Source organism: Hydractinia symbiolongicarpus, chromosome 10 (assembly GCF_029227915.1).
Source record: "Hydractinia symbiolongicarpus strain clone_291-10 chromosome 10, HSymV2.1, whole genome shotgun sequence".
NCBI classification, from domain to species: domain Eukaryota; kingdom Metazoa; phylum Cnidaria; class Hydrozoa; order Anthoathecata; family Hydractiniidae; genus Hydractinia; species Hydractinia symbiolongicarpus.
Genome location: NC_079884.1, coordinates 7313926 through 7337672, shown reverse-complemented (window position 1 = coordinate 7337672; position 23747 = coordinate 7313926). Strand labels below are relative to the sequence as shown.

At 32.6% G+C, this 23747-nt stretch overlaps 3 protein-coding genes across 7 annotated transcripts in view; 2 read left to right on the top strand and 1 right to left on the bottom strand.

Moving 5' to 3' along the window:
* Positions 1–69: 69 nt before the first annotated feature.
* LOC130612535 (cytosolic sulfotransferase 3-like) lies at positions 70–11482 on the bottom strand. 3 transcript variants are annotated; one of them, XM_057433858.1, is made up of 3 exons: positions 11349–11420; positions 7537–7614; positions 70–1225 (listed from the first exon to the last, which is right to left on the bottom strand). In XM_057433858.1, exon 3 carries the CDS (start codon positions 1218–1220, stop codon positions 342–344), a length of 879 nt encoding a protein of 292 aa, XP_057289841.1. In that variant the 5' UTR covers positions 1221–1225; positions 7537–7614; positions 11349–11420; the 3' UTR covers positions 70–341. The 3 variants fall into 3 exon arrangements, with proteins under 3 accessions (XP_057289841.1, XP_057289840.1, XP_057289839.1); XM_057433857.1 differs by lacking the exon at positions 7537–7614 and having other exon boundaries at positions 11390–11482; XM_057433856.1 differs by lacking the exon at positions 7537–7614 and having other exon boundaries at positions 11349–11481.
* Positions 11483–13433: 1951 nt separating this feature from the next.
* LOC130612534 (hexosaminidase D-like) lies at positions 13434–18225 on the top strand. Its single transcript, XM_057433855.1, has one exon. It carries the CDS (start codon positions 15708–15710, stop codon positions 17151–17153), a length of 1446 nt encoding a protein of 481 aa, XP_057289838.1. The 5' UTR covers positions 13434–15707; the 3' UTR covers positions 17154–18225.
* An 861-nt stretch (positions 18226–19086) lies between these two features.
* LOC130612533 (coiled-coil domain-containing protein 171-like) overlaps positions 19087–23747 on the top strand; it is a 22807-nt gene continuing 18146 nt past the window's right edge. For 2 of the 3 annotated variants that reach the window (XM_057433852.1, XM_057433854.1), the window contains exons 1-7: positions 19087–19239; positions 19852–19912; positions 20406–20482; positions 21623–21797; positions 22584–22785; positions 23155–23195; positions 23425–23519. In XM_057433852.1, coding sequence (XP_057289835.1) covers positions 19195–19239; positions 19852–19912; positions 20406–20482; positions 21623–21797; positions 22584–22785; positions 23155–23195; positions 23425–23519 — 696 coding nt within the window. In that variant the 5' untranslated portion in view covers positions 19087–19194. The remainder of the gene's footprint in view (positions 19240–19851; positions 19913–20405; positions 20483–21622; positions 21798–22583; positions 22786–23154; positions 23196–23424; positions 23520–23747) is intronic. The other variant, XM_057433853.1, reaches the window with a different exon arrangement.

The window sequence follows — 23747 nt, the reverse complement described above, 5'->3', positions numbered from 1 at the left end:
TCAAAATTCGTAGCTTTTGGTTAAACAATTCTATTAACTTTATGTACATGCTAAGGAATTAACATAAGATGAACGAGGTATTTTTATTATGCATCGTCAGCATTTTATAGACATGGCATATATGCTTACAACTTAGGCTCTTTTGGAAATATATCCAGTTTACATCCTCGTACATTTTACGTATAAATCGGACAATCAGTTAGCTTTGAAAAAACTGTAATTTTTTTTATTTCGAGAGCTCTTTCGAAAGAAACCAGCTTTGTTTCTCAAGCACAAATTTAATTAGCATTGCACTTGAAAATGTTTAATAGAGGATATTAAGCAATCTCTATAAAAAATAATCATTTTAAAAGTTCAGGAACAATTTCTTGGCATTTTTCATTCAAAAACTTGATTTGTTCTTCATCTAAGTAATTCTGATGGTCACCAATGACTCCTTTGCGCACAAAATCTTTCATTGATGGAACACTCAATTCTTTTTTCATGCGTTTAAAATCAACTGCTTCTTTTAATTTAGACATCAATTCAGATGTCATTTCTACACCAACAAATTTTGCAAGTTTTGTAACTGTTTCCTCAAAATTTCTGATGAAATCCTCGTAATGTAACAAAAGAGTATTTTCATCAGAGGCATCTAGCCACCCTCTATACCATTGATACCAATCTCCGTAAAGAATTGCACCTGACATAAACATTTTGTAAAATGTTTCAAACTCGAGGGAATTATATATTTCTTTTGGGTTGTTGCTATCATTCTTATAGAAGTAATACGTAGATACCAAGGTATCTTTCACATCTCGTGCAACAATAACCTTTTTTGCCTTTTCAGATTTTGGTGCTAGCCAAATTGGTAAATGCGTTTTTAATAAACGCTGTGGAGCATCTTGCAATTTCTTCGCACAATGGTAGCCAAAATATCCTGTTTGAAAGTCTTGAAATTCTAGAAAAGGAGATATTTCGTCCATTTCATTTTTCTCAGTGTTAAGCACTCGATCAGGTCCATACATCATTACCAACAACAATCTCCTTGTTATTGTTGTTCCTGACCTTGTATAAGTGGCCAACAAGATGTCTGTTTCTTTTAACTCCATATTACGTATTTCTTCCAAATAGATGGGAGACAAATAATTACCGGCTATCATACAGTTAACTCCATCTGTTACAATTTGTTGGTCTTTTACCTTTGGAAATTCGTCAGTGCAAGGTTTTACTGAAATCATTATTACTGAAACAAAAATAACAAAATTCGGTCAATGAAAGATCTTCACAAATACGATGAAAGATAAATGGACAGCAGTATTTGCATATACAATATTGTCCGGGGGAATGCGTTTTATATTTCTATTTCGATTCACTATTGGGAATATGGCAAATTGATAGTGGTAGTTAATATTTATTATTATTAGAACAAAGAAACAGAGTTTTTAAAACTAATTAGATTCAACCTAAAAGCTATAACAACACAAACATAGCTGTTGTAGAAAGTGGTATGAGTGTAATAACACATATTTCCAGTTGTTCACCAAAAAAATAAAAACAAAATACAAAAGTTAAGAAAACCCTAGGTATAAAAGATTTTGAACTTATATATATATAGAGGTTTAAAAGTTGGTTAAGAAGTCTTTTTAAACTTTTTAAAAGCTTTTTTTGTTGTCAAGACATTCACAATTTCAGATTTAACAATGCTGCATAAATTATAATGTCATATTTAAGTAATAGCAAAGTTGACATTTTCTGTCATCAGTAATTTTATACCTGTTATGGAAGTTGCATTCAAACATATTAATGCATAGATAATATGAAAGTAAATTGATAAACATAATTTTTTTGCCAAAATGACACTTTAATATTTTGCTGATTATTGGGAATAAAATTTTCTGGGAAAGCTTCTAATCATACTAACTTCTAATAAAAACTTCTATCTAAATGAAAGGGTACAAGATCTTTTTTTAGGAATCCCTCAATACTTGACGCAGCATAAAATATCAGAGCAGAAAACATTGCAGCCATTCTCAGCGATGCACAAAATAGAAAATCAACAGTTTGACTTTTGATGTTAAAATGAAAATTATTTGCAGTTAATAAGAATTTGAATTTGTACCATTTTCAGGTATGCATGTTACACAAATGAATGAATGTTGGCTTGTCGAAGCGAACTCCCCATTTTGCCATAAAAATTTTACCATTAGTAACTTACTAAATAAATGATTTACCTGACCAGTGAAATCCCCATTATCGAGCCCCCGTGACAGAAAGCACCCGCAACAGGTTTTATCTACAATTAAATCCATGATATAATGTCTTTTACGCTTGTAAGTTCAGTTTTGAAGACTTGCTTCATCTGTTTTTCGTCGGCGTTCACCTCCACATTAGTTAAGAGCCACGTGGCTGGATTTCTTGTGTAAGACCTGGTTACCAACGAAGAAGGGTCTCAGCAATGGAGATTTATGTCTACGTAGTTCTTTTAACTAAGTCAGGAGTCGTTGAATTAGTTAGGATGGCCAGGTTGGCTATAAATAGGCTTCCTCATGGATTATAAGGACCAGGACGTTTTGTGCGACGAAAGTTCGAAACGAGCTAGGGACATAACCGACCAAACTGGAAATATTGCGGACATTTTGACTCACGACTCTCCAAAAATTATTTCGAGGACTGTCTCCTAAAAAGTCTTTAGGAATCGTACGCCTACTATTTTTCATCACACTCCTAAATAGAACTCAGACGTGCGATGTTTGTTGCACGCCATCACAATTTTAGGAGTGTGACCTATAACACGCCAGTCACTTTACTCATGACCACACCAGACCTGAGTCTGAGAATCTAGGGACCGGTTGTTGACAAAACTGAGTTTGAAAAAGGCTTTCTCGATTTTTTTTGCATGCGATCATATTAGAAAGTGCCTAGGAACGATAACTATTATAGGTTTAATAATGGCACTTTTAACCAGGAGATTCAGCGCATTTTTATTTTTAGAAAATGCAGTGCTGGTTGACACCTTGCAGCTTGTGCAATCTGCATGTTATGATTTGTCAAGCACATCAATAATTATTTAAAAGGGCTAGCATGGAAACTGGCCACAAATCGCTGAGTTTGGCCACAAATCGGCTAGTTAGGCCACAAGTAAAAGTGTTACCCAGCGTTGAACACCAGTGGAGCAATTAATGAGAACCGTAAACTGCGCCACACATTCAGGTGGATCGCCTAGTACAAGTATACAGTATGTTGTAAGTTGAGTGAACACAAACAACATTATAATGTTTCAAGTATAACAAGAAGCCCCGTGGCTTAAAGATTTCCGCCATTGCAATAATCTGAAAAAGTACTGAGCTTGGACTGAGTAATATGGGGGAACAAAATTATTGAATATTATAAAATTTCAAAATTCAATTTATTCTTATTGTAACTTTAACTTAAAACTTCATTTTTCTATGAGAACAATTTTAAAAGAGAAATAAAAAACTTGAAAATTGATGAACAACAAAAACAAAATGAAAACAACAAAAACAAAATGAAAACAACGGCAAGGCTGAAAATTTATCGATTTTCTCACAACTTGGAAAATACCTTTGAAGGTGGCAGCAAATTTTTTTTACATAATCAGTTACGAAAGGTTATTTTCAGACTACAAATTCTTATTTCACACTTGTCACGATTCACGATTTAAAAATTATTATTATTATTATTATTATTCCGAATATTTATGCAGGATATAACCACTTCAGTGTTTGAAACACTGTTATCAATGTGGGTCCTGTGTTCGGGATGTATACATTAGGTATACATCGGCATTACCCACCCAATTTCCCTCACATGGCATGGGTTGGCCCGTAGCTGTAGTAAAGACACTTGCTAAACATGCCCGCGCTGTGGACCCAACCACGAACCTTGCGATTACTAAGCGAACTCCATAACCACAAGGCTACGCGCTACATAACAGTGGAACAAATTCCTCTTTAAATTAAAATTCATGAATAATTAATTCGTTCTGCTACATACAGCTTTAGTCTACGTGCTTGCAAAATTGTACAAAAGAAAATGACGTAATTATTAAAGGCTAACGTTAATAACATTATAAGACGATCTTCAATATGCTACACTGCACGTGCTTTAACTTTCGATAGCATATAAACTTTAAAATAAAGTGTTGTTCATTGGATAATAAAACAATTTGTTGCACTGTTAGGATTCTTATTGGCTTAAAACTCTTTTTAGCATCGTTCTCAGAAAAAAATCTGTCAAAACGATGCTTTAGGCTCCTTCGGCCTTCGCTGGCGGAAATAAAAAAAACAGTGTACAACACACTGTTACCACGCCATAGCAAAAACAGCTTGCCAAGCTTTTTTTATTTTTCAGAAAATGTTCCCTGTGAAAGTACAGGTAAACAAAGTCGCACATCCACATAGGTATAAATACCCTTTTCCAAAAATAAACTTAGGCCTTCGTAACATTGGGCTAAGTGCTTAGTACAGGTTTACCGTGTCAAACATCCGATAATAAGAATAAAAACACAGTTTAAAACCTGATCTTCCTCTGTTAAAAGCATAAACAATCATGCAACTTGCAAGTTGCCTTGCAAGTTTAGAAATTAACTGTGACACCCAGCTGAGCGCCGTAGAGATCTGTGCTAGGGCCCCTCCTTTTTCTTTTGTATATTGATGACCTAAAATCTGTCATCAATTCAAACTAGATTCAAGATGGCGGCACACAAGACGGACGTGTTATGTGTTTCTCTTGTGTGTTTTTTTATTTTATATCAATCTGTTAGTGGTTTAAATAATTCAATTGTTACAACTCACATGTCCTGGAAATGTTTAGTTTTTATGCTGCTATTTTGTGTGGAGATGTGAAAACATGTCCTGGACCTGATGCTGTGGCAGAATTTAGTAACATGAATGGTCACCAAAATAAAGGAGGGTTATTAAACAACATTGGAAGTTTATCGCTAATTTTGTAAAAATATCGACATAGTTACGCTGTCAGAAACGCACATAACTCTAGACAGATGGAATGATAATTGTAAACTTTATGATATTCCGGGTTATACATTTGTTCAAAGATGTCAAAAAAATGGGAGTGGGTTGTGGCGTAGGAATGTATATTTTAAACAATTTGAAATGAAAACAGTTAGAAATCGACAGTGACAAACTGGAAACAATTTGGATGGAAATTTGTATCAAAAACTTCATTGTAGCACTGTGTATAGACCCCCGGATACCTCAAAATATCTACACAAAGATCTTAACGAAAATATTGAGAAGGTTCTAAATACGGCAAGCAAATGTTGTCAAGAGATAACTCTCCTTGGGGATATAAACGTTAATTTTGTTGTTAAATCAGGCAATTGAGGAATGTCATTGCTAGAAATGGTTTAAAACAATAACGAGTCCTACAAGGGTTACGAATAACTCAAGTACTTTGATAGATGTAGTTTTATCTAGTAACGATAAAAACATTTCAAAAACTATAACAGCTGCTTTAAGAATGAGTGATCATGATCTTATTGGTTGTATACGAAAACTAAATCATAATCAGCCCTAGAACCATAATATGCTGAAATTATAGACTGTATGATCCAAATGCACTAAAAGCAGATCTTTCGTCATGCAATTTCGAACCGTTTTATCAAACAAAAGATGCAAACAACGCTTGGAAGTATTTGAGAACCATTTTGACAACGTTATTCAACAAACACACACTATAACAAAGCGAGTCAAGGGTTCTTTATGCCCTGATTGTCAGCTGATATTAAGAAGAATATGAATGACGTGTCAACTTCTTTGTAAATTCCGGAAATCGAAAAGTTGTAGCGGTTGGGATTCTTACAAACAGCTAAGAAACACTTGTGCATACCAAATACGAAAAGCGAGAAATGATTACCATTAAAAATTTTTAACCGGAAACAGGAACAACCCACAGAAATATTGGAAAACTATCAAAAAATATATTTCCGGGAAAGAGTACTTGTATACCTGATTTATTTAATACAAGCTCGTGAGCTTGTATTAAAACGCAAATGTGTCCTACAAGAATGGAAATTTTTGCCTCTCTGAGCACCGACACGGGAGTCGTCGTGTGTTCGAATCTCATCTTGGTAACTATTTTTACTTTTTTTTTCTTTTTTCTTTTTTAAAAAGATAAGACAAGTGTTCAAAACACTTGTTTAACTAACTAGTAAATAAAGGTGTTTCCACCAAACTTTTTAAAAGTGAATGTAGGCAGAATTAACTGAATTAACTGAATTAATGAATTTCGCAAATTTTGAGTCGGTTCACCCAAGACGGACCCATCGAAAATTAAAAGTTCGAGGAATTTTCCGTTCAGGAAGGTCTCACAAATCAATTTTGAAAAATAAGTGTGTAACAAATATTATTTGGTATCTGAATAGTAAAATATGTCGTGTCTAACTTCGTAACAAAAATCCCAATTTGATAGACAGCTTTTTGTAAACTTTATTCGCGAGGTTGTTTGCGTATATCATACGTCTTGTTCCTTTTATAACAGGAGAACACGTCAAGGAAAATAGCTACTACTTCTAACTGGAACACTTTTTTGCATGTTTTTTGCCACAGTAGCAGGCAAACTAAAGAAAATCGCGTTTCCGTTGAAAGAATTTGTATGGAGTGACTTTACTTTTTGACACAATCAGAAAAGCAGGCGACAAAGGACTATTATCAGGTGCTGTTTTTATTGATTTATCCATGGCATTTCATACGTTGGGTCATGACAACTTATTATGGAAATTAAAAAAAATGGTTTGCTAACTATAGCTATACCTTTTTGAATGTCATCAAGTAATAAAATTTCAAAATGAAATATCAGACCAGTAGCCACTGTTATGCGGCATTCTGCAAGGATCAATTCTGGGACCGACTTTATTCCTTATATTTTTTAATGACTTTGAAGACTGCCTGATCAATTGCAATGTTATTGAATTTGCTGATGATACTGTGGTGTTTGTTTCTGCAAAAACGACAGAAGAAGTGCAGAAACTGTTAAACGAAGATCTAGAAGGAATTGCATCATACTTCCAAGCAAACGAATAAGTTATAAATTTAAAGAAGAATAAATCAGAATGCATGCTCCTTGGAACTGCAAAACGTATCGCTAGTGGGCCTAAGAAACTTGATATTTTTTACAACAGAAATAAAATTAACTGCACAGATTCATACAAGTATTTCGGTACTTGTATCGACCAAAACCTTAACCTTGGAACGAACTTTGATGTTAAACTAAAAAACCACATCTAAACTTTAGCTTCTGAAGAGGTTGAGACAGTTATTAACACCAGAAGCTACTGTTGCAATCTACACGAGCATAATTTTATCAGCATTAAGATATTATTGTTCAATTGAGCTTGACATCGACTCAGAAAGAAAAAGTGAAAAATTTTGAAAGACAAGCCGATAAGACCATGGGGCTAAAAATAGTTTTTATACAAAATGACTTTATAGGTATGCAATCAAGCTTGTAAGAAATGCATTGATTATTTTAAAGTAAAACGTCATAGGAAAACGACAAGAAACAAAGATATCCTACTTGTTGTGGCTAAGGTGAAGCTGGAGTTTGTGAAGTCAGGCTTTTTCTTCTTGGGAGCAAAGCTTTATAACTTGTTACCTAGAGAGATACGATTGGCCGAGATGGACTTTAACAAGGAAACTCAAATATTTTGAAGTCTAAACATCTTTTTATTTATTAATATTTTTGTGTACATTTTATGTTTTAAATATATCTATATATATATTTTTAGGTTTTCATTTTTATATAAAGGACACAGATTGATAACAGTTTTTAACTGATTTGTACATTCTTTTAAAATATTCTTAATAAAAATAACGTTGACACCACAGATAAGAAACCAGAAGAGTTAAGGATCAAGACTTATGTTTATATCCTACAGTACAGTCCAGATGTAAGCGTACGCGTACGCTCAACTTGCAAAAATAATTGCTTTCATTAAAAAAAACAATAGGATAGCGAGTTCCTTTCAAATTGCGCGAAAATAATTGCTTCGTGTTAAAAACAAAAGCATAGCGAGAAACATTGTTTAAAAACAATACTCTGCGCGACAATAAATTAAACGCGACGGCCATTGAATTTTAATTTTTTTTAACAACGAAACTAATTATAGTAACGCGATTTTAATCTGATATATTTAAAATCACAAGCTCTTACTTTCAAAATGCGATCTAAAAAAACATTTCTATTGCAGTTTTTCGTTTTTAAACTTTTAAAATGCGATCTAAAAAAAAATTTCTATCGCCGTTTTTTGTTTTAAAACTTTTAAAATGCGATCTAAAAAAAAATTTCTATCACCGTTTTTTGTTTTAAAACTTTTAAAATGCGATCTAAAAAAGCTTTTCTATAGCTGTTTTTCGTTTTTAAACATTTAAAATGCGATCTAAAAAAACATTTCTATCGCCGTTTTTCGTTTTTAAACTTTTAAAATGCGATCTAAAAAAACATTTCTATCGCCGTTTTTCGTTTTAAAACTTTTAAAATGCGATCTAAAAAAATATCTATCGCCGTTTTCCGTTTTAAAACTTTTAAAATGCGATTTAAAAAAACATTTCTATCGCCGTTTTTCGTTTTTAAACATTTAAAATGCGATCTAAAAAAAAAATATCTATCGCCGTTTTCCGTTTTAAAACTTTTATAATGCGATCTAAAATTACATTTCTATCGCCGTTTTCCGTTTTAAAACTTTTAAAATGCGATCTAAAAAACATTTCTATCGCCGTTTTTCGTTTTAAAACTTTTAAAATGCGATCTAAAAAAAAAATATCTATCGCCGTTTTCCGTTTTAAAACTTTTATAATGCGATCTAAAATTACATTTCTATCGCCGTTTTTCGTTTTAAAACTTTTAAAATGCAATCTAAAAAATTTTTCAATCTTTGTTAAAATAAAATAATTTCTATCGCGTAAAGGCTTTATTTAACCCGCGCAACCAACAATGCCTTCTCGCTAGTCTATTTAGTTTCCACGCAAAACCTTTGTTTAATAAAAATATTAAACAATGGCTCTTCGTGTCACATTGATAGAGTTGATAACATTTGCAATTATGCTATTGGGAATAGTTATGTTAACACTATTTAACAATAGTTACGCGCAGTTATAATAAGCTATTTTGTAGAGAATAAAGGAAAGTATTGAGTCAACCTCAAGCCTCTCGTGCCCATCATCATCATCATCATTCTCGGCTTAACGTCCGTTTTCCATGCTAGCATGGGTTGGACGGGGTATATTAATGACCCTCTTCCAATCTGATCTAGACTGTGTTAGATCTAAACTTTACTTCCTCTCTATCAAGTCTGTCCTTATAACCTCCTGCAAGTCTTTCTCGGTCTGCCTCTGGGCTTTACCCCAGGAACTATCAAGTCTCTACACTTTCTTACCCAATTATCCTCCTCCATTCTTTCCAAGTGCCCCAGCCAATTCAATCTTCTTATCTGGATAACATCTTTAATTCTACGGAGACTTAGCCTGCTTCTTAGCTCATCTGAACTCTTTCTGTCTCTCAGACTGGCATTACACATCCACCTAACCATTCTCATATCGTTCCTTTCTAAACGGTAAGATCTTCCTGCTTCACTGCCCATGTCTCACTACCGTACAACATAACACTTCTTACACAGGCCTCATACAACCTACCTTTTACCTCAATTGACAGGACTCTGCTAGTCAATAAAGGAAGTAACTCTCTAAACTTTTTCCAAGCAGAACCTATCCTGCAAGTAACACTTCTTCCAACACCCCCTTCACTGCCCAACATATCACCTAAGTAACAGAAGTTCTTAACTATCTCTAACGAGCCACTGTTGTACATCATTAAAGCTGGAAATACTTCATTCTCTATAATCTCACCTTTGCAACGCTTGCATACAAACTGTATGTCAGCTGTTAACCTTCCACTAATACTAGCGCACTTCTTATGTACCCAATGCTTGCAAGTCTGACAAAAAATTGAGTTACTACCAACCCCTTTCCTGCAAACTCCACAAGGCCACTTTCCAACTACAAGGTCACACTTGGCTGCAATGCTACTTATCATGACTTTAGACTTTGCTGTGTTTACCTTCAGCCCTTTCTCTTCTAGTCCTTTCTTCCACTTCTCAAACTTTTCAACTAATTCTTCCATCGACTCTGCTATGAGAACCAAATCATCTGCATACAATACCCGTGGGAGAATCCACTAAATCTCTCATTAAACCAATGTAAGGGATACCAAACAAAAACATACAACACAGTAAAATGAATTTTTAAAAGTCACAATTTGTATTATTCTTGTTTATAACCACTTGAACAAAACGTCCAAAAAAAAAACATGTGCAGTCATCATCATCATTCTCGGCTTAACGTCCGTTTTCCATGCTAGCATGGGTTGGACGGGGTATATTAATGACCCTCTTCCAATCTGATCTAGACTGTGTTAGATCTAAACTCAACTTCCTGCAGCATTAAAAAAATAATAATAAAAAAAAGAGAAGAAAAAGCCCTGGGATTAAAGTTGCTCGCAATCTGCATTATATTTGTACCCGCTGAAACAGAACGCTTAAAAATAAAAGCAGGTCCAGCAACAAATAAAAATGCAAAAGGTTTAACAAAATCGAAGCTGGCTAACAAATCTGCTAGAAATATATACTTGCTTTGCCATGCCCGAAATACACCAGGGAAAATGGTATACCAGACATCAGAAAAAATTGTTAGGTCACACAAATAAGGTTATTGCAAAGTTTCCACAACATACAGATTCTAATGCATCATTGCAAATTAGCTATTTAGTCTATTGCATACAGCAACCTTTCCAATGCGCAAACGTGCAGTGCATGATAACAATACAGTGTTTTCGAATTGAAGAATCAAATATTATTTTAAACGGTAACGTAACAGATGTAAACACTGATTTAACTTTGTTTACATTAAGGTTTATTATAACGACATCAACCACTTTGTAGCATTAAAAACAGTAACAACAAAAAAATACTTTCTCTTTTTAATATAAACTCTTCTCTATTATATACACGCTGTATTTTATAAGAATAGTGTTTGTTTTTTTCGTTTTGGCCTTCATGTTCTTAACTTTCCCTGGTGTACTTGCCCATTGCTTTGGAGAGAAAAAGGTTCAGTCATACAAATTTTTATATTAAAACAAACAACCAAGCTTAGACATATTCTTAGGATATTCTGACGCATTGTTTAGAGTATATTCTTACAAAAAAATGTTAAGTATGTTCAGGCTAAAGACAAAACATATTTAAAGGTTACCTCCCGAGCAAAAATAAGTTGCCCTAAAATAATCCACAACAACATGTAATTCGACAAAATAACAATGTTTTTCACTATACTTACAGATTAAAGAAGTACCATTGGAAAAGAAATTGACTTAGTACTGCTGTTTAGCTCCCTCTCCAAACCCTAGTCAGGCGGGCATTATGAAAACGGCAAAAAATGCTCACATCAGCAATAAACGTCATCACGAGATAAGCTACTGACCAGAACGAAAATTGTAGTAAAGATTATGCAGACTTTTCACTTACCCCACCCACCTTTCCCTGTATTATAAAGTGAATTCTAAAAGCATGCAGAAGCAAAACCAATTTTTAAGGAAATTAATAAGTATATCAACACGAGCATGAGTATGGATAAAAATACATTTTTGGGTTTTCAATATGAAAGACAACTCTGTTCAAGTACTTCACACCATATGGACGAGCCGGAAACGGAATCGAGTGAGTCACTGACAGAACAAAATTAATTGTATCTGGTACGAATGTGGTGTTTGCATCAAAATGAGTACTTGTAAGGAGTGTAAATGCTGTAGAGGAATGGATACAACCGTGTTATGGGAATTAGGCGGTAAATACATTCAGTTAGTGATTAGTGTCTTATTGTGACTTATTTTGTGAAATAATATTTATTTTTACTATCTTAAATAAACGGTGCATAACGGAGCACGATCGTTTTCTTCCTATCGTCCTAACGAAATAAACGGCATTAGTGGGAATGTACGACAGGGAAAATCGGCCTTCCTTCTTCGGGAGACGATTAATAGTAGTTATACTTTGACATTTGCTTTTTGCTTCGTGTGATTCCAGCTTGTGTTGTCAAGCGAATAAGAGAAGAATTTCCTTCTCTAGACGGTAGTTACACCGGATACAAAGACGGAGATTACGTAAATAAAAGGAATTTCACATGGGTGCACGAAATTAATACCGACGGCGAATAGGAATATTTACAAATGAACTACAACATACAACTTACAAGCTTTTTACAAGAATACTAAATTCTAGGCTGGTCATCATTCTTTTTTAATAGACACAATAGATCTACTAATTTTAACCTGAAATCCAACTCTAATATTTTTATAAAACATATTACTATAACAAATGTGTACATGCTTAACTATATTTACATTCGCGAATACTTTAAGGAACGTTCTATAGTTTAACTTCTCTCAGGTCGTTCTGTTGGTGCTAAGAATTCCTTTCATTTTCTACTTCCCCTCGCCATTTTGTCCTCTACTACATTTTTGTCAAAGCTCGTTAATACGATGCAATAGCGATGTTCCGTAAAAAATTCATAACATTTGTACTTTTTCACTTTTTCTGCAACAAATCTTTTCGAGTAGCGCGAAAAAGAAGTTTTATAACAAGGGACGTATTAACCTTCCTTTGTCTTCTTCTTGGCCTAAAAGTAAAAGGAGGTATTAATAACTTTTTAGAGAACTGAGCAGAAAGACAAAAATAGAAATGAAAGTAAACACTTGATCGCGATTTATGTTGTTGTTGTGATGTTGTGTTACTAACTGCCAGCAATTTGGGTATTTATAATAACGGATTTCAACGTTTGTATACTTTTATCTGTCGCATCAGCTTGCATCGAGATATTATTCTCAATAACTCCAGATATATATCCACATTTTCTAATTCACAACCGTTGACAATATGTGAGCTACTCGATAAAAGTTCGCGAACAACCTGAAACAGTGGTTTCGCGACTCATGACAAAAAAGCTATGTGGTTAGTATAAAACTACTACATACCTTCTTTCTTTCCAGTTTAACACGCGTAGTCGGCGTTTCTTCAATTTTTTTATCTTTGTATTTCATGGGCATTTAGCCTTCAACTAATTTTTAGGGAATCTTTTTATTACACCTAAAATCTGATATATTATGCAAATACAAGGATTACTCTTTGCAGTCTTACAATCTACGCGTTTGCTATTGTGTTGTCTTTTGGGGATATTAAAAAAGATTAGGTGGGGGGGGGGTGTCTTCTTCTTGGATGGAGTTGTCACTCACAACCCCAAACTGAGCAATTTATTTTAAGTTTTTGACTTTTTCTTAAAACAAGTTGATGTGGTAAAAGGAAGAGCGGTGCTTTTTCCCTAGATTAACCGACGTGTCTGCTCGTTTGCAGCGGGGGAAAAATAATTTTTTTACTTAGTTTAGTTCGGCAGTCTTTAAATTAAATTTTCTTCACTTTCCGTGTGACAATCTGGTCTGTGTTAAATCTCGTGATGACGACACAAGATATATCGCATTTGCTTTTTCGTTTCAAAACACTCAGCAATGGCGGACGCGAAGCCCATGGTTATGTGGAAGTGTGGTATTTTTTAATTCCTTAGCTATATCTTTCAAAAACAACATTTTTAGTAAAAAGGAATGTTTTTTTCTTTATTAACTATATTTTACTTACCTATTAAGCACAGCTTGTTTTTGCTCGGGAGGAAACCTTTAACTTCATATTTAAGGGAAAGTTTAGCTGGAAGTCACTCTACAACAACAGTTTTGTTATTTACATTATAGATTCTTATAAAAATTGTGTCTAAAGAAAACGCGTTTAAGCTCAAAATGCAACAAGGAACTAAAAATTTAAAGGAAAAGTTGAGCTCTGAAAGTTAAAACGGTTAAAAAATCGTTACACACCTAAACTTATCTCTTTACCAGATAAACTAAACAACACACCTACCTTTCTTTGGCTTTCTCAGTTGGCCTCATCGTGCGCACACACACACAAGGCGTATTAATATATAGATAAAAATTTTGAACATGCTCACGTGATTCAAATACAACAAATATATCATCAACATATCACCTTATAATAGATCGGCTTAAATTCAGACGGACAATTTTCAAGCCAAACATTTGCATAATGAAACATAAAAATATTGACCAGTGTAGTAGAGAAATTGTACCTTCACTAATAAAATTCTACCTGGATCCCATTGATCCAGGGTAACTGTGATATGTGCACAGGTAGGAGTTAGTTTTATTATGTTTAAAATAAGCCATAACAGGATGGTGACAGTCAGAGTAAGCAAATAATTAGGCTGTGGTGTCCTATATAGGTCATCTACCTACAGTACTGTGGAAAGGTTTGTTAACATCTTGGTTCGTGTTTATTCCATGTTATGCACAAACCACGATAGCCCACGATACTTATTTTTTTAACAATTGTGGCCTTCACAATCATGTATTTAGATTACACAATTTAATAATTTCTGTGCTAAGTTCCATTATTTGAAGCAACAAAACCACCCATTTGGGTTGGCTGATAAGTTGTGAATATGTAGTTCAAATATATTAACAATATTTGGTCAGGCAATTTATGACGAAGGTGCATTTGATCCATGTTGCTGTTCTGTGATTTACAGTAATTTCAGCATAATTACATTGGTAAGTTTTTAATTGCCTAGCTAAACCATAAATGACCTAATTTAACTAATTAAGGTGCTGTAAAATAATTAGATATTTACTCTGACTGGCTAGATATCTACTGACCACCATTGAAAATATGTCATATTGGGTCCTGAAGTCTTCACAAAAATGGGTCAGTCAACTGGATTTTCCCTGCGATTTTTCAAATAGGTGATATTAATATTTTTTTTTGTTTTGAACAAAATTCTTTGATTTTACTTTACATCTGTTGTTTAGGTGTTATTAGCAGTTTAATACTAAAATGCATGAACATGTCCATTGTTTTAAACATAAACAGAGTTCGAATTAGCAGTTCGCAATTTGCGAATCTAAATGTTATTTTTGCGAATCACTTTGCAAAGAAAATGATAAAATTGTGAATCGAATATTTTTATATATAGGTGAATATTTATCATAGCACATCAGTATTTCATTCTCAACAGAGAATGTTTTACCCTGATCAGACCTCTGATCATGACGGGCGATTAGAATGCGTGTAAGTCATATTGAAGAAGAACTACTTTGTTCATCACTAACATCTGCCAAGCAGTGAGCAGGATTCGATCCGTGGTCCCCAGAACTGGGAGCCGCAGAAGAACCCACTACACTACGTGCAGCAATATGTTAGTGATGAACTCAGATAGTTTTTCCGGATGGTGTTGAGAATGAAATACGGATGTGCTATGATAAATATTCACCTATATGTATACACACCATCAAAGAGACTCCATGAACACTAAATAAAACCTATAACTTATGAATTGGCAGTTTAACAAAGCCAATCGTTAATTTCTTGTTTTTAAAAAGAACAAATTATTGTTTGCTTTACTTTGCACCTCAAAATTGCATGTTTTTTTTACTCTGACAGCCCTGAATTATCAAATAAGTGAGAAATGTAGCAGTTGGAACTTTAAAATTTAACTCTTAAGTGACAAGGAAATATTCCCTTGAATGATGGCACAAAAATCCTGATTACAGTCTTACAAATTTAACCTTATGATATTGATAGGATGGATGCAGAAAATATAGATGAAAAAATTGAAGAAACAGCAGCAGTAACACATCGGATTGTGCACATAGATTTAAAAGGTGCACCACCAAAAATAAGTTACCTGCTGAAATTGATACCGCTATTTCGACAATGGGGTGCTACTGGCATACTAATAGAATATGAAGATATGTTTCCATTCCGTGAGTCCTTATCGATGCTTTCTAAGCCTTACGCTTATACAACTGATGATTTGAGATCACTACAGGAAGTGACCAAAGCAGAAGGGATGGTGTATGTACCTTTATTGCAATCGTTTGGCCATGTGGAATTTATCTTGAAGCACCAGGAATTTCGATATTTACGTGAGGCAACTATGAATCCAATGTCACTTTGTCCCACACATAAAGATTCTTTGCCATTAATTGAAAAAATTGTTGATCAATACATGCAGGAACACAATGACTTGGAATATTTACATATAGGTGGGGATGAAGTATTCTGTTTGGGGCTCTGTAAAGAATGCTTGGAAACTCAACAATCAAATGCAAAACTGTTTTTGAGCCACATGATGCCATTAATAAAAGTGATTGAGGCAAAGTACCCTGCAATAAAAATAATTATTTGGGATGATATGTTTCGCGAATTTTCTGTACCAGACTTAGAAATGTTAGGACCTACCGTTATTCCAATGGTTTGGTCTTATGTTGATGACTTGACCAACCAATTTCCATCAAACATGTGGGGTCGCTACGGTGATGTTTTTGATGAAATATGGATTGCTAGCTCATTCAAAGGCTCATCTGGGCCTGTGTGTGATATGGTTCCCATACAACATCATGTTAACAACCATCTATCATGGTTATCTTTAATTGAAAGCTTAGACTCGAACATTAAAAACAAAATTAAAGGCCTTGCAGTCACTGGCTGGTCCCGTTATGATCATTTTGCTACCTTATGTGAAATTCTTCCTATTGCTCTTCCCTGTCTTGCATTGTGTTTGCAGATTTTTAAAGAAAAGCGTTTTACAAAACAACTGCACGAAAATGTGTCTAAACAAATCGGGTATTTAAGTCTAATCCCATTCAATAATATAAACACTCGTTATGACATTACTTGTGGTAATTTTCCAGGGTCTGAACTGGTTATTTACATGTCTCAGCTAGAACTTGTGAAGCATCAAATCATGGCAGCTCAGGAGCGTCTTGATGGGTGGATTGATTCATGGCATGTTGATGTAGTTAAAAAGATAAATTATGGACATTTGGAGTACATATCCTCTCTTCTCAACCGATCAATAAGCAGTTATGAAGCAATTCGAAGTCCCTTGCTTGAATGCTTATCATATCATTTTTATGAAGAAACCATTCAGGAATTTGTCAAAGTTAAAGTGGATTCTAAATTAAAAAAAGCAATGGATCTCTTAACAAAAGTTCAGTCTGTCGAAAGTGTATGTTGTAGTCAATAGAATTTTTTATAGCCTTTACTCTTAAGTAAATTTATTGTGCATTCTGTTTTTTAAACTAACATGACAGGGTATTAAAGTTAGGAAAGTCTGTATTATTTTATACACTGTTAATGCTTCTGTATAAGCCAGGGCATCGTAAATTAATTTATTTCTTCAATGGAAAAGTAAAATATTATAATGAACAAAACGAAGTCTACTGTCAATAAAACCCTGATGTTAAAGATTCAATTAGTTTTTAATCCAGTACTGTCATGAGTACTGATTAAAAACTAATTGAATCTGAAGTTTTTCATCCTACTTGGACCTTGTTTGATATATGCTTCAAGTTGCTTATAACTTTATCTGTGACATAACAACGTATACAAGTGTATTATATATGACAAAAAATATACTTACACCAGACATTAAAAAATGCTGTAATTTTAAATATGTGATGAGTCAATTTGAAACTTTAAGTTACATTTTTCGATATATACTACTATGGTGATTGTTTAGTTTTAGGATTTGATGATGCACTAGCTTACAAAAAAGAGAGATGTTGTTCAATTAATAATAGGATTTTTGGAACTTTTTTTTCTGGCTTTGCTCACATATATTCTCCATCATTTTTACAGCCTTGCCTTTGATAAAAAAAGCTAAACACCAGTCCCTTCCATCATGGAAAGTTTTTAATAGTTTGTATTGGAATAATGTAAATTTTATGTATATCTTGCTAACTGAGCATTATACCCGAAAATTTTTGTGTTAAAAGTACAAAGTACAAACACAAAGAATTGTTTTTTTTAAAATGTTAGAGAATAAAAAGTTACTTATCAAGCCTTGGTATTTTAAGTTCTCTTTTTGCTCTTAAGATAATTTAGCTTTAAAGATTCTATTTTCGCATCCCATGTTTTCTTTATTGATGATGTATGAATAAGTTGGTTGGCATATATATTTTATAATATCTTGGGAAGGTACACATGTAATATTTTTGCAGCGTGGACTACCATTGATATTTAGACATTAGAAAAATTTGGATGTTTATTATTGATCTTATCTTTAATTGGAGGAAAAATTGCAATGTCAGCATTTTCTCAAAGCCATTATTTATGACATCACAATTTTCCATATTTCCAACATTAAGTATTACATATCTTAAAAACTAAAAAAGGTTTTTAAAAAATTGTAAAAGTTAAATAACTTTTTATTTTCTGTAACAACTTTTTTATGCGAGGTCCTTTTCATCATAAATCCTCTCATTACCAGTTAATTTTAGTGACCTCAATCTCCCAATGTTTCTAGATTTTTATCTCTTTTTTTAAGCCAATAAAACAGTTTTTACATTTATGTAACTGTTTTTCTTAAACAGTATTTCGTCCTATCAGCTTTATTTTATGACAACATTGACCAGCAGAGGAGGCAAGTTTTCAAATTTTCATTTGAATGTTTTTAACTTCATGAAATGTTGCAAATCAAATTATACTTAACTTGATGAATTTTAAACATCACTTTTAAAAAAGATGTTTTTAACAAAATGAAGTTTTAAACGTTGCATTTATATATAGTCGGAACTTCAAATAAATTTAGGTATACAAAAATATTTGAAAAACTTAATTAAAAGAGCTTTTTGTAATGTTTTACGACACTGTATGCTATCATTTCCCATATTTAATACTTGTGTTTTTGTACGGAATGCTATATTGTTAAGAAAGATGGTAAATTTAACGAAATCTAAGCAACTAAATAAAAAATATCATTATAAAACAAGCTAGTGGTTCAGTCTTTTCATTCTTTTATATTTATATATTTATTTATATTTATATTTATATTTTTTAGTAAGCTGGCTTTGCTAATGGTTATTGCTAGGTGTACCTATCTGTACAGCCTCTTTGTAATATCTTGCATTTAAATTTTTTGATAAACTGTAAATTGGTTTCTGTAAGAAGTGCACTTTCTGAGTGAATTGCAAAGTTATTTTCAGAAAATTCTGAAGATCATTACATGTATATTTCAGTAATAAAAATAATCAGATTTTTTACACTGATGCAGGACGTTCTGAATTATGAATTATGAAGATCTGCTGACAGAAGAAAATAATCAAAGAAAAGTATGTAAAGTTTTTCTCAAGAACTCTTTATGATCTAAACCTTCTTTTACTTTTTACCTACTAAATTCTAAAGGTTATCTACATAAAAAAATAACATGCAAATCCAAATTTAAGTTTTTGTTATTATGAAATGCTAACCAAAAGTAGTTTCATTTAGGCAATTTCGAATTCAATTTAAAAAATAACATGGCACCCTTTTTAAATTTTGAGAAGTCTTCAAATAATTGCAAATGTAGGCCCCTGTTTGGATAATATGGCATTTTGCATTGGTAGATTTTAATGACAAGAATACAAGAATATTAAAGTGTTTTTATTCTTATCTTCATCAATACACAAGTTTTATGTTGCTGGCTAAGTTTATATGTATGCATTACTGTACTATAATTTTTCTTTTGTCATAAAATAAAAAATGTTAATTTTACCACAAATTTGACTTTCTCTGAAATTCCAGAATATTATGATGGAAACCAAATATAGAAAAGAAACAGAATTTGTTTTCTTTACCATAAAAATAAATTATGTTAGGAAAAGCAGTTTGCGGAGTATATAATAGGATTAAGTATGTATTTAAAGATGTTTGCTAAAGTTGACTTTAATACTCTTTTACCTTAGTCTGTGAGTAAAAAGTCTGAGAAGGGGTCAAATCCTCCAGAAGATGATCTTGAACACAATGGTGAGTAAGTAGTGTGTAAATCAGTAAACAATGCTTATAAATAACCCTATTCATGACCAAGTTGTTACTTAAGCCTGGACAACACATGTGGGGGGTTTCATATTTATGAACAACAACTTTAGAAATTACAAAACGAAAGCAGGAAGGTGTGGAGTTGTGGGGTGGGAAAATCAGCCCACCCCTCAACATTGAAGAGTCACCAAATAGTTGAAGAGAAATAGGGTTAAAGTTTGCTCATTGTCATTTTATAGCACCTGATGCAGTGACTACTTTAATGTAAAAAAAATTATTCCTTCGCTTTCCTTTTGTCTCAGCAGGAAATGTTTTATGAATATTAAACATATAAAATCATTTTTTACTTACAAGGGAATGTTTTCCTACGCAAAATTTATCTCAGTGTGAGTTGTAGGCTTATTAAGACTTAAATATATGTAACTTTTTTAAAAAAACTTTTTTGCAAAAAGTTTTAATGTGATGTTGATACTTTTCATAGAAAAGATTGCATTGAGACAAAGGTTGTCTGATTTGGAACTTTCTCTGGCACAGAAAAATAGTGTACACAACAATGATGTAAGTATTTCTATCTTAATTCCTTAAGACACCTCACTACCAAGATTGCTATCAATTCTACATTAAAATTTTAGAAACGCTCCTTTTTTAACTTGGTCAACGATCAGGTTTTAAAAAAATAAGAAAATTCTCCACATAACTTTTTTTTTTAAAATGTCTTTAACTACAATAACAGGGCTTCAAATGCAACGCTATTTCAGGCCAGTCTTTTTAGAATTGTGTCAATTACATTGTGCGAGTCTGCTCAGTCTAAAACCCACACGTAAAAATAAGTTAACACATGTGCTAACTTCCGTATGGAATTCGTACTTCACACATTCAAAATGGATAAGCGCCAACTGCAATTGTTATTGTTATATGCGCTCCATTTTTGTTATTCAGTTCTATTAAATCTGCGAACTTGGTAAAAGGTTTTCTTTCCTACCAATATGAAGAGCTGTACAGCCTTCAACCCACATTACCTCAATGTTTCAAAAGAAATATCAATACTGCTATGAGACCAGATACCAAATACAGCAGTGTCTATCTCTACATTGGAAATGAAACTTAAGCATTCAACTGGAACCCTGTAATCCATATTTAGTTACATTTTTTTATGCCTCTCTCTGTCCACATTTTTTACACTTTGCGTGAATCAAAAATGTACCATCTTCATTATAAGTTGGTTCCAGATTTTTTACTAATCTTTCTGGACATTAATAAAAAAAATATATCGCTTCTGATATCCTTTTTTTTGAAGTTGTTCCTTACTCCATTTTTAATTATGAGAACTTTTTTTCTACACAAACTAGTGTTCCATTCCTATGTTCAATTATTCTTATTGATTAAAAGATGTTATTTTTAACCGCTATTGAATCGTTACATTTTGTAATACAATTTTAAGGAAACTGATATTCAAGGTTTTTGATAAATAGATGATTAGCAAAACAGCGACATAGCAGGTCACAAGAAAAATGTGACAAGTTTTGAATAATTTATTATAAGTTATAATAATTGTTATAAAAATTTTCATACTCAGGTTGATGTTATAAATTTTTTTGTATTGGTATTATTAAACAAAAAAGAACTAGAAGTTGTTCTACAATTCAATCTATTCCTCATGAATTATAAACCACAGGAATTCTTGCTAAATTACTATAGGTGTCAAAACTACACGAGCAAATTTCAAAGTTACGATCATCTTTCGAGAAAAATGAACTATTACGCCAAAAATTGGATTATGAACTCACTTTGGTTCGAAAAGAAAGCAGTCAGGAAAAACGGAAAAGTGAAACAGAAAAACTGAAGCTGCAGAATGACATTGACAATCTTCAAGGTAATATTATTTGTATTTTTTTAGACAATTTATTTGTATTGTACATGTGTTGCAAAAAAGCTGCAACAGAAATAAAAGTTTAATTTTTTAAATTTATTTTTTTTAATATGTATTTCACTTACTAGAAAAGACCTTGTTTAGTTTTGCCGTTTTTATTGGCTTGGTTTCCATCTGGTGATAAATCATGTTAATTTTGTTCGTTCATATTAAGTTTTTAGGACGAAAAACGTTTCCATTACAGGTAAAATTAATGTGGATTAATTTATTTTTTATGAAGTATTATATTATTATAAATTTTTATGAGGCAACTTTAAAAAAAGAAAAAAATTAAAAAACAAAAAAATCAAAATATTTGCTCCATCAATTTTGTAAAGGGCAATGTGGTGGATATCACAACCTTCTAGAAAAACCTTCTAGAAAAATGTAGGAAAAAATAAAAATAAATGAACTTGTCTGCCGTTTTGAAGTTGTATACATGTAGTGTGCACACATATAATATTTTCAATCTATACAAAAGTGTGTTTGTGCTAACTCGTGTTAAAATAGCAAACATTTTGATATTTAGCCTATGCAAATATAAGTTAAAATTGCTGCTCTAAGGAGTCATTATCGTGTCTATTTGGCGTTAAAAATTAACTCTGATTTGCACACCTGCTTAACAGGAATTACCCCAGATGGAAAACTTTAATTTAGGCTTTAATATACGTCCTATTCTTCCAAACAAAGGTTATTTTTCTTGTCTTCTTGAATTGATATAAAATATTTATATCATTACATCTTCTTTAGATGAAGTATTGAAGTACAGTACGGAATTAGCAACTGTAGAAAGGTTGACGACAGAGCAGAAAGAGAAGCTAGATAGAATGCACCGTGATTGGTCCGATCAACTAACAATTAATGAAGCTGCTCGTGTTGAATTGAAAAGGGAAAATGAAATTTTATACGAAGAGAAACTGTCTACTGAAAGTCAACTTTTGACTTGGAGAAAGTATGAACGTTTTTCGTTATGACTTTACAAAAGGTACACAAAAATTGTAACAAAGAGTGTGTCTTACTTTGTTTAAAATACTGAGAACATGCATTTACTTAGACCCCTAAAATTCCAAAACTTTTACATTTAACATCATAAAAGAATAAAAAAGCATTAAAATGTTATTTTTATCAGTAGGTTATAAAACTTTGAATCAATTTAATTGCTTTTTTGAAGTGGGAGGAAAACTTTAAAACAAGTTTGTTTTATTGGATTGAATGAAACGAAAGGGAGAAAGTAGTCTCTGGTCATTATTTACTATTTGTATAGTCCTTTATCTTTATTATTTGTTCTTTTTTTTTAAAAAAAATTTTTTTGCTGTTATAGAAAATATGATGAACTAGAAGAAAAATACTCTTTGCTTGAAGGTACGTTTTTAACCTCACTTAGATTTTTCGTAGTGACATCCAGTGAATCCTGAGTATTTTGCAATTTAAAACATTTGTTCTTTTGCCCTTTGCACAGTGTTTTTTAATTAGATAAGAATTAATTCAAAAAACAATCACTCTTGAGAATTTGTCATAAAGTGAAAATTACCCTTGAGCAATATGAAAAACATTTAAATAATTGTAGATACTTACCAATTTCCAACTTTAGGTCAACAGCGTAGCCACGTTGACACCATTCGAAAGCTGACAAAAGATAGTGAATACAGCAATAAAAAAGAAGAAGAGCTTATAGAAGAGTTAAAGGTAAGTTTAACACTAAGGAAGATCACAGCAAATTAAGCACTAAGCTATTTTCAGGATATAATCTTGTGAAAAGCTTTGTAAAAGAAGACTCAATAAGTAGCTCTTGTAAGCATTATTTGGTATGGGGAAAGGGGGAGGGAGGATTTTAATAACTCTTTTTTACTATGTTTCCTAGCTATTATATCAACTAAGTTGTAATATTCATCAATTAGACACTTGCAGGCCAAA